Genomic DNA, 12957 nt, shown 5'->3' with positions numbered 1-12957 from the left:
ACATTACTCTGCCGACAAAAGTCTGTATAGTCAAGGCTATGGTTTTTTCCCAGTGGTCATATATGGCTGTGAGAGCTGGACCGTAAAGAGGGCAGAATCCCAAAGAATCGATGCCTTCAAATAGTGGTGCTGGAGAAGACTCTTGAAAGTCCCTTGCACGGCAAGGAGATCAAACCAGTCAATCATAAGAGATATCAACCCTGAATATTCACTGGAAGGACTGATGCTGAAGCCCCAGTATTCTGGTCATCTGATGTGAACAGACAACTCATTGGAAAAGTACCTGATGCTGGGAAAGATTGAGGGCAGAAGGAGAAGAGGGCATTAGAGGATGAGAGGGCTGGACAGCATTATCGATGAAATGGACATGAACTTGGGCAAACTCCAGGAGATGGTGAGGGACAGGGAGGCCTGGAGTGCTGCAGTCCATGTGGTCGCAAAGAGTCAGACACGACTGGATGACTGAACAACAACAGAGGTTTATAACACCCTGGGATTTTCTGACCCACAGAACCATAACTTAATAAATTTGTTATTTTAAACCATTAAGTTTACAGTCATTTCTTACAATAACAACAGAAGACTAACACAACCAGCCTCTTCTACTTGGAAAACCCTCCCTCTTCCTATAAAATTCAGCTTCAATATGACCTCTTCTTTGAGGTTTTCCCTAGTTCTTCAGGAAATGAATAGCAATTTTTTATGTTCCCAAAGTACTCTATCCTTCCACTACTGGGAAATATAATTATTTGAGTGACAAATTTGTCTCTTTGTCTTCTAGACTAGAACATCTTCAAAAGCACAGACTGTTATTTTTTTCCTTCTGGATCCCCAATGGACAGCAAAGAGCAAGTTTTGATGACTACTTGATGAATGACATGATTAAAGACAATGTTCACAACATATTGTGCTTTACTGGTATCCTATATCAGATTCACATTTTATACACAGTGTAATACTGTTTTACTTTTTGTTTTTTAATCCATTACTGCTTCTTACACACAATAAAATAAACTAGAAGGCATTTTTAACACACAGACCTCAATACTGATAATACATATGATGTCTTCAGATATTTAAAAAAATGACAGGATGATGAAGAGACAACAAAGTATAAGATAAGAGAGTCTGTTACTCTACCACTTTCTCAGCTTCTCTGGGTTTCTTCATTTGTAAGTAAAAATACTAAATCTGATGATCTCTGTAAATTCCGTTTAATATCTGATCCAGGGGATATATGGTATACAAGCTTACAAACGATCAAAAAGTAAAAGGTTTCAGTGATAAACAATTTCATCTTTTCAAAAATATGCCATAGCATTTCTGAAATCTGAGTTTAAAATCTGCCATGGCATTCACAAACTCTGACATTCTCCATGGCTGGGGACTGCAAAATGCACTTTATTTATTCACCTTAAACTTTTGCTAAAAGTAGGATAAGGTACCAAGGAAACATACGTTACTGTCATCATTATGCTTAGGGCCATCATTATTCTTAGGATAAATCATTAAGATAAATGTATCTTAAGGTAGACAGATATATAACTTTGGCCCACTTTCCTCAACTTACCTTCCAAACAGAGATCAGAAGAGAGACAGTATGTAGAGAGGACAAAAAACAAAGGCAAAAAGCAAGGAAACTTACAATAAATGAAGAGCACAGTCTAAAGCATGTTAAAGCAGTAAAATATTTCAAACCTATTAAAAAATACTCTGGGGAAAAGAAGTACTGGATTTACTTGTAGGGTTTCGTAGTTTAGCAGAACGTGCCATGGCAAGATCAAAGTGAGCTTGGTCTGCATTCTCACACAGATTGATGATTCGACACAGGCAATCAGCAGCAAATACTCGAGTGGCCCAGCGAGGTGCCACAAAGGGCTTTGATTTATCTTCTTCTCCGAGTGTGGTAAACATGGTATCATCATCCATCTCATCTTTCTTCTCAAATTCCTCATCTTTTCCACTGCTTAAGGGAGTTGCAGTACTCATATCTGTAACAAGAGTAAAAGCACATTATAACAACCTCACGTACAACAAAAATGATGCTTTAGATATAGCACTGTTTGAAAGTATCTAATTTAAAAACAGTAGAATTGGCAAGGTTCTTTTTAGAGAATCAATTAAAAAACCAAAGAGGGGGACTGGGTACAAAGCATGTAAGATAGGCTCAAGGATGTGATGTACACCACGAAGAATACAGGCAATAATTTTGTAATACATGTAAATGCAAAGTAACCTTTAAAAACTGTATAAAAATTAAAATAAATAAATAATAAAAGCAGTTATCAGATACCACTTTGAAATTCAATAATACTGTTTTGTCTCCTTTGCATGTACTTTCACAATAATTATTTTTACGAAAGGTATGATTGTTGATCTATGGTAGTAAAATAAAATTTCCTGTTAAATATATTTAATAAAAAAAAAAACAGAAATGAAAAACCAGGGAAAGAATAACAAAAATATTTACATATTTCACTACTTCTACATCTTATATTGAACAAGACAGTAATCTGGGATTTTAATACATGAAAATTAGTTTGAACTTAGTTATCTGCCAAAAAATAATCAGAGTTCATTAGTTGGTAATATAATTTAACCTTAATTAATCCCTTTACAGGGATTTATAGATTATAACTTATTAGTATTTAAAAATGTAGGCTCAAATTTAAATATATGTATGTATATCTCTATATGGTATATATCTATAGATATGTATCAAAAATAAATAATTTTCCTTATTTTAAGAATATATATATTAAATACATACCACTAGAAGCTGCTAGGACATCTTTACAAAGCATTAGCCAATGAGAAAGCTTTTCTACAGCCAGCGATGACAGCATATGTCCCAAAGTATCATGGATATCAGAACATAATTTTCTGTCTGTCTCCCGGTCTAGCATTCCAAAAAGAAGTCCCTCGAGACCAGTTTCTGTTATATTAACACCTTGATGCCGGCAATGGATATCACTTCGAGAACTTGCCCGGGCGCAAAAGGACTAACATCTGAAAAGCAAATATTTCAAATGAACTTGTACAGGACTTTATTGTATACCAGTGGTAATAGTTATGTTAAAGACCATGATCTACATGTAAATTCACAACAACAACAAAACCAGTTAGCTATATACACAATTCAACTACGGTCTACAAATTACATGTTTTTAGAATTAGGATTTAATCTGACAATGAAAGTAAAAACCCTGCTCTTTAAGACAGATTAGCGTATAGCATTTTAAACAAATCTCCAGGGAATACTTGATAAATATATTTGATTTTAACAAAAAGTGTGGGAAAGATATATTTTTAAATAGATTTAATCATCTGAAAAAAATTATTGCTATATATGTTGGTTGAACAAATTGAAACTGAATCACTCCAAAGACATAATAAGGAGAGGCTTGCAGAAAACAGCCACAGTCAGGGGAATTCAAAGACAGCAGGAAATAGAAGGTTCTGAGGAAGTAACATTCTAGAGAGATGAAGCACAGAGGTCTATTTTTCACTTAGCAGTATAGCGTGAATATTTTCCCGTAGCAGGAATTAGACTTCCACAACATGAATTTACATGAACATAGCAAATCACTGACTTAGGAGTACATTTGATTAACCACTGAGCAGGAATTCCTGAAAGAGGCTAGGTCAAAGGGTTAGCACGGTTTGAAAACCTGAAGGATATACTGACAAAAAAATGCTCCAAGGAAATTTGTGTGACTTTACATTTCTACCAGCAGTTATAAGAAATCTCTCTTTTATTCATACCTCTCCCAACACTGGTTAAAATCATAATTTTTAACCTTGATCAGTTTTATAGAAGAAAAATGCTATCTTAGGATTGTATTAACATGTAACTATTTAATCAGGTTAAAGATATTTCATATGTTGGTATTGTTTCCTTGATAAAACACCTCTTTTGTGTACTCTTGTGATATTTACAGATGCATTGAAGACCTACCCTAGCAGGTCCCAGACTACCCTATGAACGTCTGATATCACAGTTAGTCCTTGACTTGCATCTGAGGATTGGGTTTCAAGAGAGCCCCATCATTTCCTGATAAAAGTGGCTGAGAATGACTAAGTTATCTCTACCAACAACAGGGTTTATGCTGGACATCTGTTTAGGCTGAACAACAAACTTTCAGAAAATCTGAACTTCCAGTATATGCTAGGTAAATCATGCCTATTTGACTAGCCCCTAATAAAAACCTTAGGCACTGAGAGTCTAGCAAGCTTCAGGTCAGTTCAGTTCAGTTCAGTCGCTCAGTTGTGTCCGACTCTTTGCGATCCCATGAATCCCAGCAAGCCAGGCCTCCCTGTCCATCACCAACACCCGGAGTTCACTCAGACTCACGTCCATCGAGTCGGTGATGCCATCCAGCCATCTCATCTTCTGTCGTCCCCTTCTCCTCCTGCCCCCAATCCCTCCCAGCATCAGAGTCTTTTCCAATGAGTCAACTCTTCGCATCAGGTTACCAAAGTATTGGAGTTTCAGATTTAGCATTAGTCCTTCCAAAGAACACCCAGGACTGATCTCCTTTAGGATGGACTGGTTGGATCTCCTTGCAGTCCAAGGGACTCTCAAGAGTCTTCTCCAATACCACAGTTCAAAAGCATCAATTCTTCAGCACTCAGCTTTCTTCACAGTCCAACTCTCACATCCATACATGACCACTGGAAAAACCATAGCCTTGATTGGAAGACAACATTTTACATGTGTTGTTGCAACTCCTTGCTGGGGAATTAAGCATATCCTGTGTGATTCCATGGGGAGTGAACTCTTAGAAGCTTGTGCCTGGTCTGCTCTGGACTTCACTCCATGTACCTTCTCCCTTTGCTGATTTTGCTTTGTATCCTTCTGCTGTTATAAATCATAGCCATAAATGTGACTATATGCTGAGTCCTAGTGAATCACCAAACCTGGTTGGGGGGGGTGGTGTTTTAGGCCCCCTGGCACATGTTTGTAAAAGCTTTAAAAACATTAAAATACAAATGGACACATTTTAATAAACAAAGGATATTTTGTGAATATTTTTCCCATTCTTAGTTTATCTCAGAATATTGATTATGGTGACTGGCAGAAAAGTTTTGAAATTTTTATTCAAGAGAATTCTGTAACTACTTTTGGCACTATGTTTTCTCTCCAAAAAGCAGTAATGTTTACTGCTAGATTTTTTATAGTAAACTTCCTATACACTCTACAATACAGCATGTGCTTGCTAACAGAGTTCTTATTTACCTTATGCTAAAATTGAAGCTATTTTGGTATATTACTTCTTGGTACCCAAGAAACTACTATGCATTAGGAAGCTCTTAAAAGTAGAAATTTTCTCTCACTATAGGCGAAATATGTCTGTCAATTAAGCTCTTAAAGTTCCCAAACCACCTACCCCTAGAACCAGAGAAAAAGTGAAAGTGAAAGTCACTCAGTCGTGTCCGACTCTTTGTGACCCCATGGACTATAAACTCCACGGTATTCTCCAGGACAGAATACTGAAGTGGGTAGCCTTTCCCTTCTTCAGGGAGTCTTCCCAATCCAGGGATCGAACCCAGGTCTCCTGCATTGCAGGTGGATTCTTTACCAGCTGAGCCACAAGGGAAGCCCAAGAATACTGCATGGGTAGCCTATCCCTTCTCCAGGGGATCTTCCCGACCCAAGGATTGAACCAGAGTCTCCTGCATTGCAGGTGGATTTTTTACCAACGAAGATATCAGGGAATCCCCAGAGGGTAATTACATACGCAAGCTATACTTAAAACTCTTGGAAAAGCAAAAAGAACTGAAGAAAGTAAAGATCTACTTTTCACTACCCAAACATCTACTGACATTTCATAGTTTAATTGGTCACTGTGGTCTTAACTTCTTCAAGGAAAAGTAACATCTCAAAAAATTAACTATTGTCAGACATCAGAAGCTTTCAAGTATCCTCAAAATAGATCATTTCTGTTTTCAGAATACATTATGGATATATACAAGAATATATTATGGATACAAGGCAATACCCCTTATACAATTATAATATCCTTGAGGGATGGCAGAAGTGTTCTGACACTAAAAGCTACCCCCAAAATTTTAAGCTATGAAATTTTTAAAAGGTCAGTCAGTTCAGTTTCTCAGTCATGTCCGACTCTTTGCGAACCCATGGACTGCAGCATGCCAGACTTCACTGTCCATCACCAACTTCCAGAGCTTGCTCAAACTCATGTCCATCGAGTCAGTAATGCCATCCAACCATCTCATCCTCTGTTGTCCCCTTCTCTTCCTGCCTTCAATCTTTCTAAGCATCAGGGTCTTTTCCAAGGAGTTAGGTATTCATAACAGGTGGCTAAAGTATTGGAGCTTCAGCTTCAGCATCAGTCTTTCCAACGAATATTCAGGACTGATTTCCTTTAGGATTGACTGGTTTGAACTCCTTGCAGTCCAAAGGATTCTCAAGAGTATTCTCCAACACCACAGTTCAAAAGCATCAATTCTTTGGTGCTCAGATTTCTTTTGAGTCCAACTCTCACATCCATACATGACTACTGGAAAAACCATAGCTTTGAATAGATGAACCTCTGTCGGCAAAGTAATGTCTCTGCTTTTTAATATGCTCTCTAGGTTGGTCATAGCTTTTCTTCCAAGGAGCAACCGTCTTTTAATTTCATGGCTGCAGTCACCGTCTGCAGTGATTTTGGAGCCCCAGAAAATAAAGTCTGCCATTGTTTCCCCATCCATTTGCCATGAAGTGATGGGATCAGATGGCATGATCTTTGTTTTTTGAATGTTGAGTTCTAAGCCAGCTTTTTCCCTCTCTTCTCTCACTTTCATCAAGAGGCTCTTTAGTTCTTCTTCACTTTCTGCCAAATGGGTGGTTCATCTGCATATCTGAGGTTATTAATATTTCTTCTGGCAATCTTGACTCCAGCTTGTGCTTCATCCAGCCTTGCATTCTGCATAATGTACTCTACATATAAGTTAAATATGGAGGGTGACAATATATATAGCCTTGGCGTACTCCTTTCCCAATGTGGAACCAGTCTGTTGTTCCATGTCCAGTTCTAACTGTTGCTTCCTGACCTGCATACAGATTTCTCAGGAGGCAGATCAGGTGGTCTGGTATTCCCATCTCTTGAAGAATTTTCCACAGCCTGTTGTGATCTACACAGTCAAAGGCTTTGGTGTAGTCAATAAAGCAGAAATAGATGTTTCTGGGGAACTCTCTTGCTTTTTCGATGTTGGCAATTTGATCTCTGGTCCTCTGCCTTTTCTAAAACCAGCTTGAACATCTGGAAGTTCACGGTTCATGTATTGTTGAAGCCTGGTTTGGAGAATTTTGAGCATTACTTTGCTAGCGTGTGAGATGAATGCAACTGTGCGGTAGTTTGAGCATTCTCTGGCATTGCCCTTCTTTGGGATTGGAATGAAAACTGACCTTTTCCAGTCCTGTGGCCACTGCTGAGTTTTCCAAATTTGCTGGCATATTTAGTGCAGTACTTTCACAGCATCATCTTTTAGGATTTGAAATAGCTCAACTGGAATTCCATCACTTCCACTAGCTTTGTTCGTAGTGATGCTTCCTAAGGCCCATTTGACTTCACATTCCAGAATGTCTGGCTCTAGGTGAGTGATCACACCACCATGATTATCTGGGTCATGAATATCTTTTTGTATAGTTCTTGTGTGTATTCTTGCCACCTCTTCTTAATATCTTCTGCTTCTGTTAGGCCCATACCATGTGTGTCCTTTATTGTGCCCATCTTTGCATGAAATGTTCCCTTGGTATCTCTAATTTTCTTGAAGAGATCTCTACTGTTTCTCACTTTATTATTTACCTCTATTTCTTTGCATTTGATCATTGAGGAAGGCTTTTTTATCTCTCCTTGCTAGTCTTTGGAACTCTTCATTCAAATGGGTATAGCTTTCCTTTTCTGCTTTGCCTTTAACTTCTCTTCTTTTCTCAGCTATTTGTTCCTCTTCAGACAACCATTTTCCCTTTTTGCATTTCTTTTTCTTGGGGATGGTCTTGACCACTACCTCCTGTACAATGTCACGAACCTCCTTCCATGGTTCTTCAGGGACTCTGTCTATCAGAGCTAACCCCTTGAATCTGTTTGTCACTCCCACTATATCATCGTAAGGGATTTGATTTAGGTCATACCTGGATGGTCTAGTGGTTTTCCCTACTTTCTTCAATTTATGTCTGAATTTTGCAATAATGAGTTCATGATCTGAGCCACAGTCAGCTCCTGGTCTTGTTTTTGCTGACTGTATGGAGCTTTTCCATCTTTGGCCGCAAACAATATAATCTATCAGATTTCGGTATTGACCATCTGGTGATGTCCGTGTGTAGTCTTTGTGTTGTTGGAAGAGGGTGTTTGAAAGTTAAAAATGTAAAACTACCAAGAAAACTATATGGGAATTTTAAAAGTAACAAGTTTTATTTAAAAGAGTAAGAAAATTGATGATATTTCAATGCAAAAATGTTATTTAATAAGTAATAATCATTTTAAATATTAAAATACTTAAAAAGAATATTGACTGATAACAGGACTTACTGGTACCACTGCTCTCTTTGTCCCCTGAACTTTTTGCCAGGCTCATGGCATATTCACATACTTCAGCTGCTTCTCTTTGAGCAAGTTGCCGGAGACAGGCCACAGCTGCTCGTCGAAGTAATAGATGGGAACTACACAGGTGAACCTGTAAACCATAATAATTTTAGACTTTTTTTAAAAAGCTGTAATCTCACGTGTCTGATGAACATATATCAACATCTAATTTCTGAAGAGGCTCTTCATTTAACACCCTTATTTGTTTCCAATAGAACCAAATGATGGAATTTTCAAAAACTAGTAATACCAATAAAATATATAGAGTATTTTCATAGGCTACAAAAGAACTGCCCCAACTCTTGGGTTAAAGATCATATCATATACATAGACTAAAACCCAGAAGGATCTTTTGCACATTTTATACACAGTCCTATTAAACTCTGTCACTGAAATTTTTTTTTTTTTTTTGGACCTAAAGAGTGTCATATTGGATTAAGCCAGACAGAAGGAGAAATATCATATGAAAACTCTTACATGTGGAGTCTAAGAAGAAATAATACAAATGAACATAAAACAGAAAGAGACTCAGAGTTAGAAAACAAACTCATGGTTGCCAGGGGGAAGGGATAGTTAGGACTCTGGCAAGGTCATGTACACACTGCTATACTTAAAATGGATAACCAACAAAAACCTATTGTATAGCACACGGAACTCTGCTCAATGTTATGTGCTAGCCTGGATGGGCCTCAGAGGGGTTTGGGGGAGAATGGATATAGGCATATGCATGGCTGAGTCCCTTTACTGTTCTCCTGAAACTATTAAAACATTGTTAATCAACTATGAAGTCACTCAGTCATGTCCAACTCTTTGTGACCCCATGGACGACACAGCCCACCAGGCTCCTCTGTCCATGGAATTTTCCAGGCAAGAATACTGGAGTGGGTTGCCATTCTCTTCTCCATGTCACTGAAATATATAAAGTGCAGAGATCAAGTGTACCATATGAAAAGTCACAGGGTAGAGCATACAGTAAGAACTGAAAGTAAAGGAAGGTACATATTAAAATAAAAAATTAAAATTAAGCAAACATAAATATCTGAAAAGAACTACAGAACAGATTCTTTTGGTATAGAATATTTTTCATTTCAAAAGTTCCTGAAAGAATCACTATAGTACACTCTAATATATGATATAAACCATAAGACATACCACTGCATAATAATTAAGAGCTCAGGCTCCAGTTGCCAGACTGGGTTTAAATCACACACTTACTCCTGTGTGATCTTAGGGAAGTTACCTAACCTCTCTGTGCCTTGTTTGCTCATATATGAAATGAGGATAGCAATTTCCCACAGGAATATAGTGAAAATAAAATAAGTTAAAACAAATATTTTATTTAGAACAGTAGATGATACATAGTAAATCATATAATAGATAATAAATCTATTATCACTCAATCTATCAATCTGATTCATCAAGCAAATATTAAACTCTGATCCGTATGTTGCTTTTTAAGCAAGGCAGCAAGACATTTTGGAAAGAATCTCATCCAGAAATGATGGAGGAGAAAATAATTATATGGAAGACATCACTCCTTCACAATGCTAGATAATGTATTTTTATGCTGTTAATATAGCATTTGTAGCTCATTTTTGCATAAAGCTCACAACCATTGAAATTATACCAAGTATTAAAATATATATATAAAACTGAGGAGATAAAACCTAACAGATCAGATTTTTTTCAACATAATGTTTTATTTTGTCTTCCTAAAAATAATGACATTTTAAAACTTTCAAATATCCTATAGGTAAGGTTAAGCATGGTCATATGACACAGAAGGAACAGATCTCTCAGAGTTTTGCTTTTTTATCAGTACATACAGGTCCTACCTATCTTATGCAACTGTGGAAAGATCAAAGGATTAAACATATATGAAGCAGAACACCATATAAGTTCATTTAATTACAACTAAATAGAATTGTAGCTAAGAAAATACACTCAACAAATCCTGGGTTGAAGTGAAAGACATAAAATATTTCAAGGTTTACATACTGTTTTCAAAAACCCAGTTTTAACAATCCTGAAGTCATTTCCCCACCCCTCCATTTCAACATCTCTGATATGCTGCTACTGCTGCTAAGTCACTTCAGTCGTGTCCGACTCTGTGCGACCCCACAGACGGCAGCCCATCAGGCTCCCCCGTCCCTGGGATTCTCCAGGCAAGAACACTGGAGTGGGTTGCCATTTCCTTCTCCAATGCATGAAAGTGAAAAGTGAAAGTCAAGTCACTCAGTCGTGTCAGACCCTCAGCGACCCCATGGACTGCAGCCCACCAGGCTCCTTCATCCATGGGATTTTCCAGGCAAGAGTACTGGAGTGGGGTGCCACTGCCTTCTCTGTCTCTGATATGAGAGATGCAAATTAACACTAATGGTGTTTTGCAGCCACTGTTAACCAGGTAACAATTAAGTTGTATTTGTCTGGAAACTTTAACACTTTCTGGTAAAATCCACAAAATATCAGGAAAAAAACATATTAAATTTGATAAAAAAAAATATGTGGATTCACGCCAACTTCTTAGCTCCTCAGATATATTCGAATTTACTGTGACATCTATCAGTAGAGCCTGGTGTAGCCCTATTCTTGAATTTTATACAAATGGAACCATGAAGTCTGTTCTCTTCTGTGTTTGGTTTCTTTTTAGCAATATGTCTGTTGGACTCATCCACGTGATTCCATATAATAGGGGTTCATTCATTTTTATTGTTGCATAATATTTTATTGAAGAATTACACCGTAATCCACTCTGCAGAATGGAGCACATTTTGGCTGTTTCTGTTTTTTTTGGCTAGCACAAATAACCCAGGAATGAAAATTCCTGAGGATTTTTTTTTTGGCACACATGTGCATGCATTTCTCTCAGGTATTTACTTTAGAGGGGAGTTGCTGGATTATATTGTATGCATACTTTCAACTTTTGTAGATTATGCCTCACTGTTTTCCAAAGAAGCTTCTTTTTCTTCCTTATATTCCACAAACCTTAGGAACACTGTGCTGCTTGCTCCTACATTAGGCCTCTAGTTAGTGTTAATCACTCAGTCACGTCCAACTCTTTGTGATCCCATGGACAGTAGCCTGCCAGGCTCCTCTGTCCACAGAATTCTCCAGGGAAGAGTAATCGAGTGGATTGCCATTCCCTTCATTAGGCCTCTGTGAAGTGAAGTTAAAGTCGCTCAGTCTTGTCTGACTCTTTTGACCCCATGGACTATACAGTCCATGGAATTCTCTAGGCTAGAATACTGGAGTGAGTAGCCTTTCCCTTCTCTAAGGGATCTTCCAAACCCAGGGATCGAACCCCGGTCTCCCGCACTGCAGGAGGATTCTTTACCAGCTGAGCCACAAGGGAAGCCCAGAAAGTCCTGTTATTTAAACCATACGTCATCTTGCTAACCTATCCCTTCTTGTGCCTGCCATGTATTTATATTCTGGACAATGAGATATCCCTGCTCTGTCACTGACAACGTGGGCATTTCTCAAGTCTTTTTCTCACTGACATCTCCTACAATCATTCCAGGTAATGTACTTGCTGTGTGCAGAAAAGATCGGGACAGGAGAATGATCACATGGTTATAAAAAGCACCTACTTGCCAGGAGGAAAATAAAAGTAATCCAGAGTGGTGGCTGTTCTTGAAAAAAGACATTTGAACAGTTCTATCATATACATTTTAATATTTTTATATAATTTCATAAAGATTACTGTGGTGAAACTTACCTCTTAATAGATTTGCTGAAAAAAAAATCACCTCATTTGTGTTAGGTATTACACATGGTATCACATAGTATGGTCTCCTCTGGTGGCAATGGCTGAATAGGGATGAACATGAAGTTTACAAAAAGCAGCCCTGATTTCACTAATTTGGATGAATCCATGTGTGAACCATTTTTTAGAGAGTGTCAAGAGATTTGGTAATGAAGACAGCTCAAAGGGCATTTGGTAATGTGGAATCAAGAGAGCCACTCGAGTGGCCCTCTTTTTCATCTTTTATCTCCCATCCCATCTCCTTCCCAGATTTTTGGAAAAGATTCAGGAGAGTGCTTCAATATACCGTGTAACAAAACCCTTGATGCTCTGCTAAAAAAATAATTTTGGATACACTATTTTCCATTAACACACAGGACACTCAGTGTGTTCCCTGTGGCTTACTGATAGCCTCCACTGAGCTAAAGAAATTCACATTATTACTTGACCAGATCCTCTTAAATATGTTCCATCTCATAAGGAAAACTTTCATAGTATAATTATATTTAAGGAGGAAAAAAATGCACAGAGGACCCAGACAACTGAGGAGTGTGTGTTTGAGTCTTCATCACATTTATCAGTTGCCTATCAGAGCTGCACTTCCCAAGTGGCTCAGCAGTA

The 12957-nt window shown here is 37.8% G+C and overlaps 1 protein-coding gene across 1 annotated transcript in view; it reads right to left on the bottom strand.

The window, feature by feature from the left end:
• HEATR5B (HEAT repeat containing 5B) overlaps positions 1-12957 on the bottom strand; it is a 105603-nt gene that overhangs the window by 45041 nt on the left and 47605 nt on the right. The window contains 4 exon segments of the mRNA XM_005901909.3: positions 1740-1991; positions 2771-2986; positions 2989-3009; positions 8538-8682. Coding sequence (XP_005901971.2) covers positions 1740-1991; positions 2771-2986; positions 2989-3009; positions 8538-8682 — 634 coding nt within the window.

The sequence above is a fragment of the Bos mutus genome, chromosome 11, assembly GCF_027580195.1.
Source record: "Bos mutus isolate GX-2022 chromosome 11, NWIPB_WYAK_1.1, whole genome shotgun sequence".
In the NCBI taxonomy this organism is placed as follows: domain Eukaryota; kingdom Metazoa; phylum Chordata; class Mammalia; order Artiodactyla; family Bovidae; genus Bos; species Bos mutus.
This window is presented reverse-complemented; position numbering and strand designations above follow the sequence as displayed.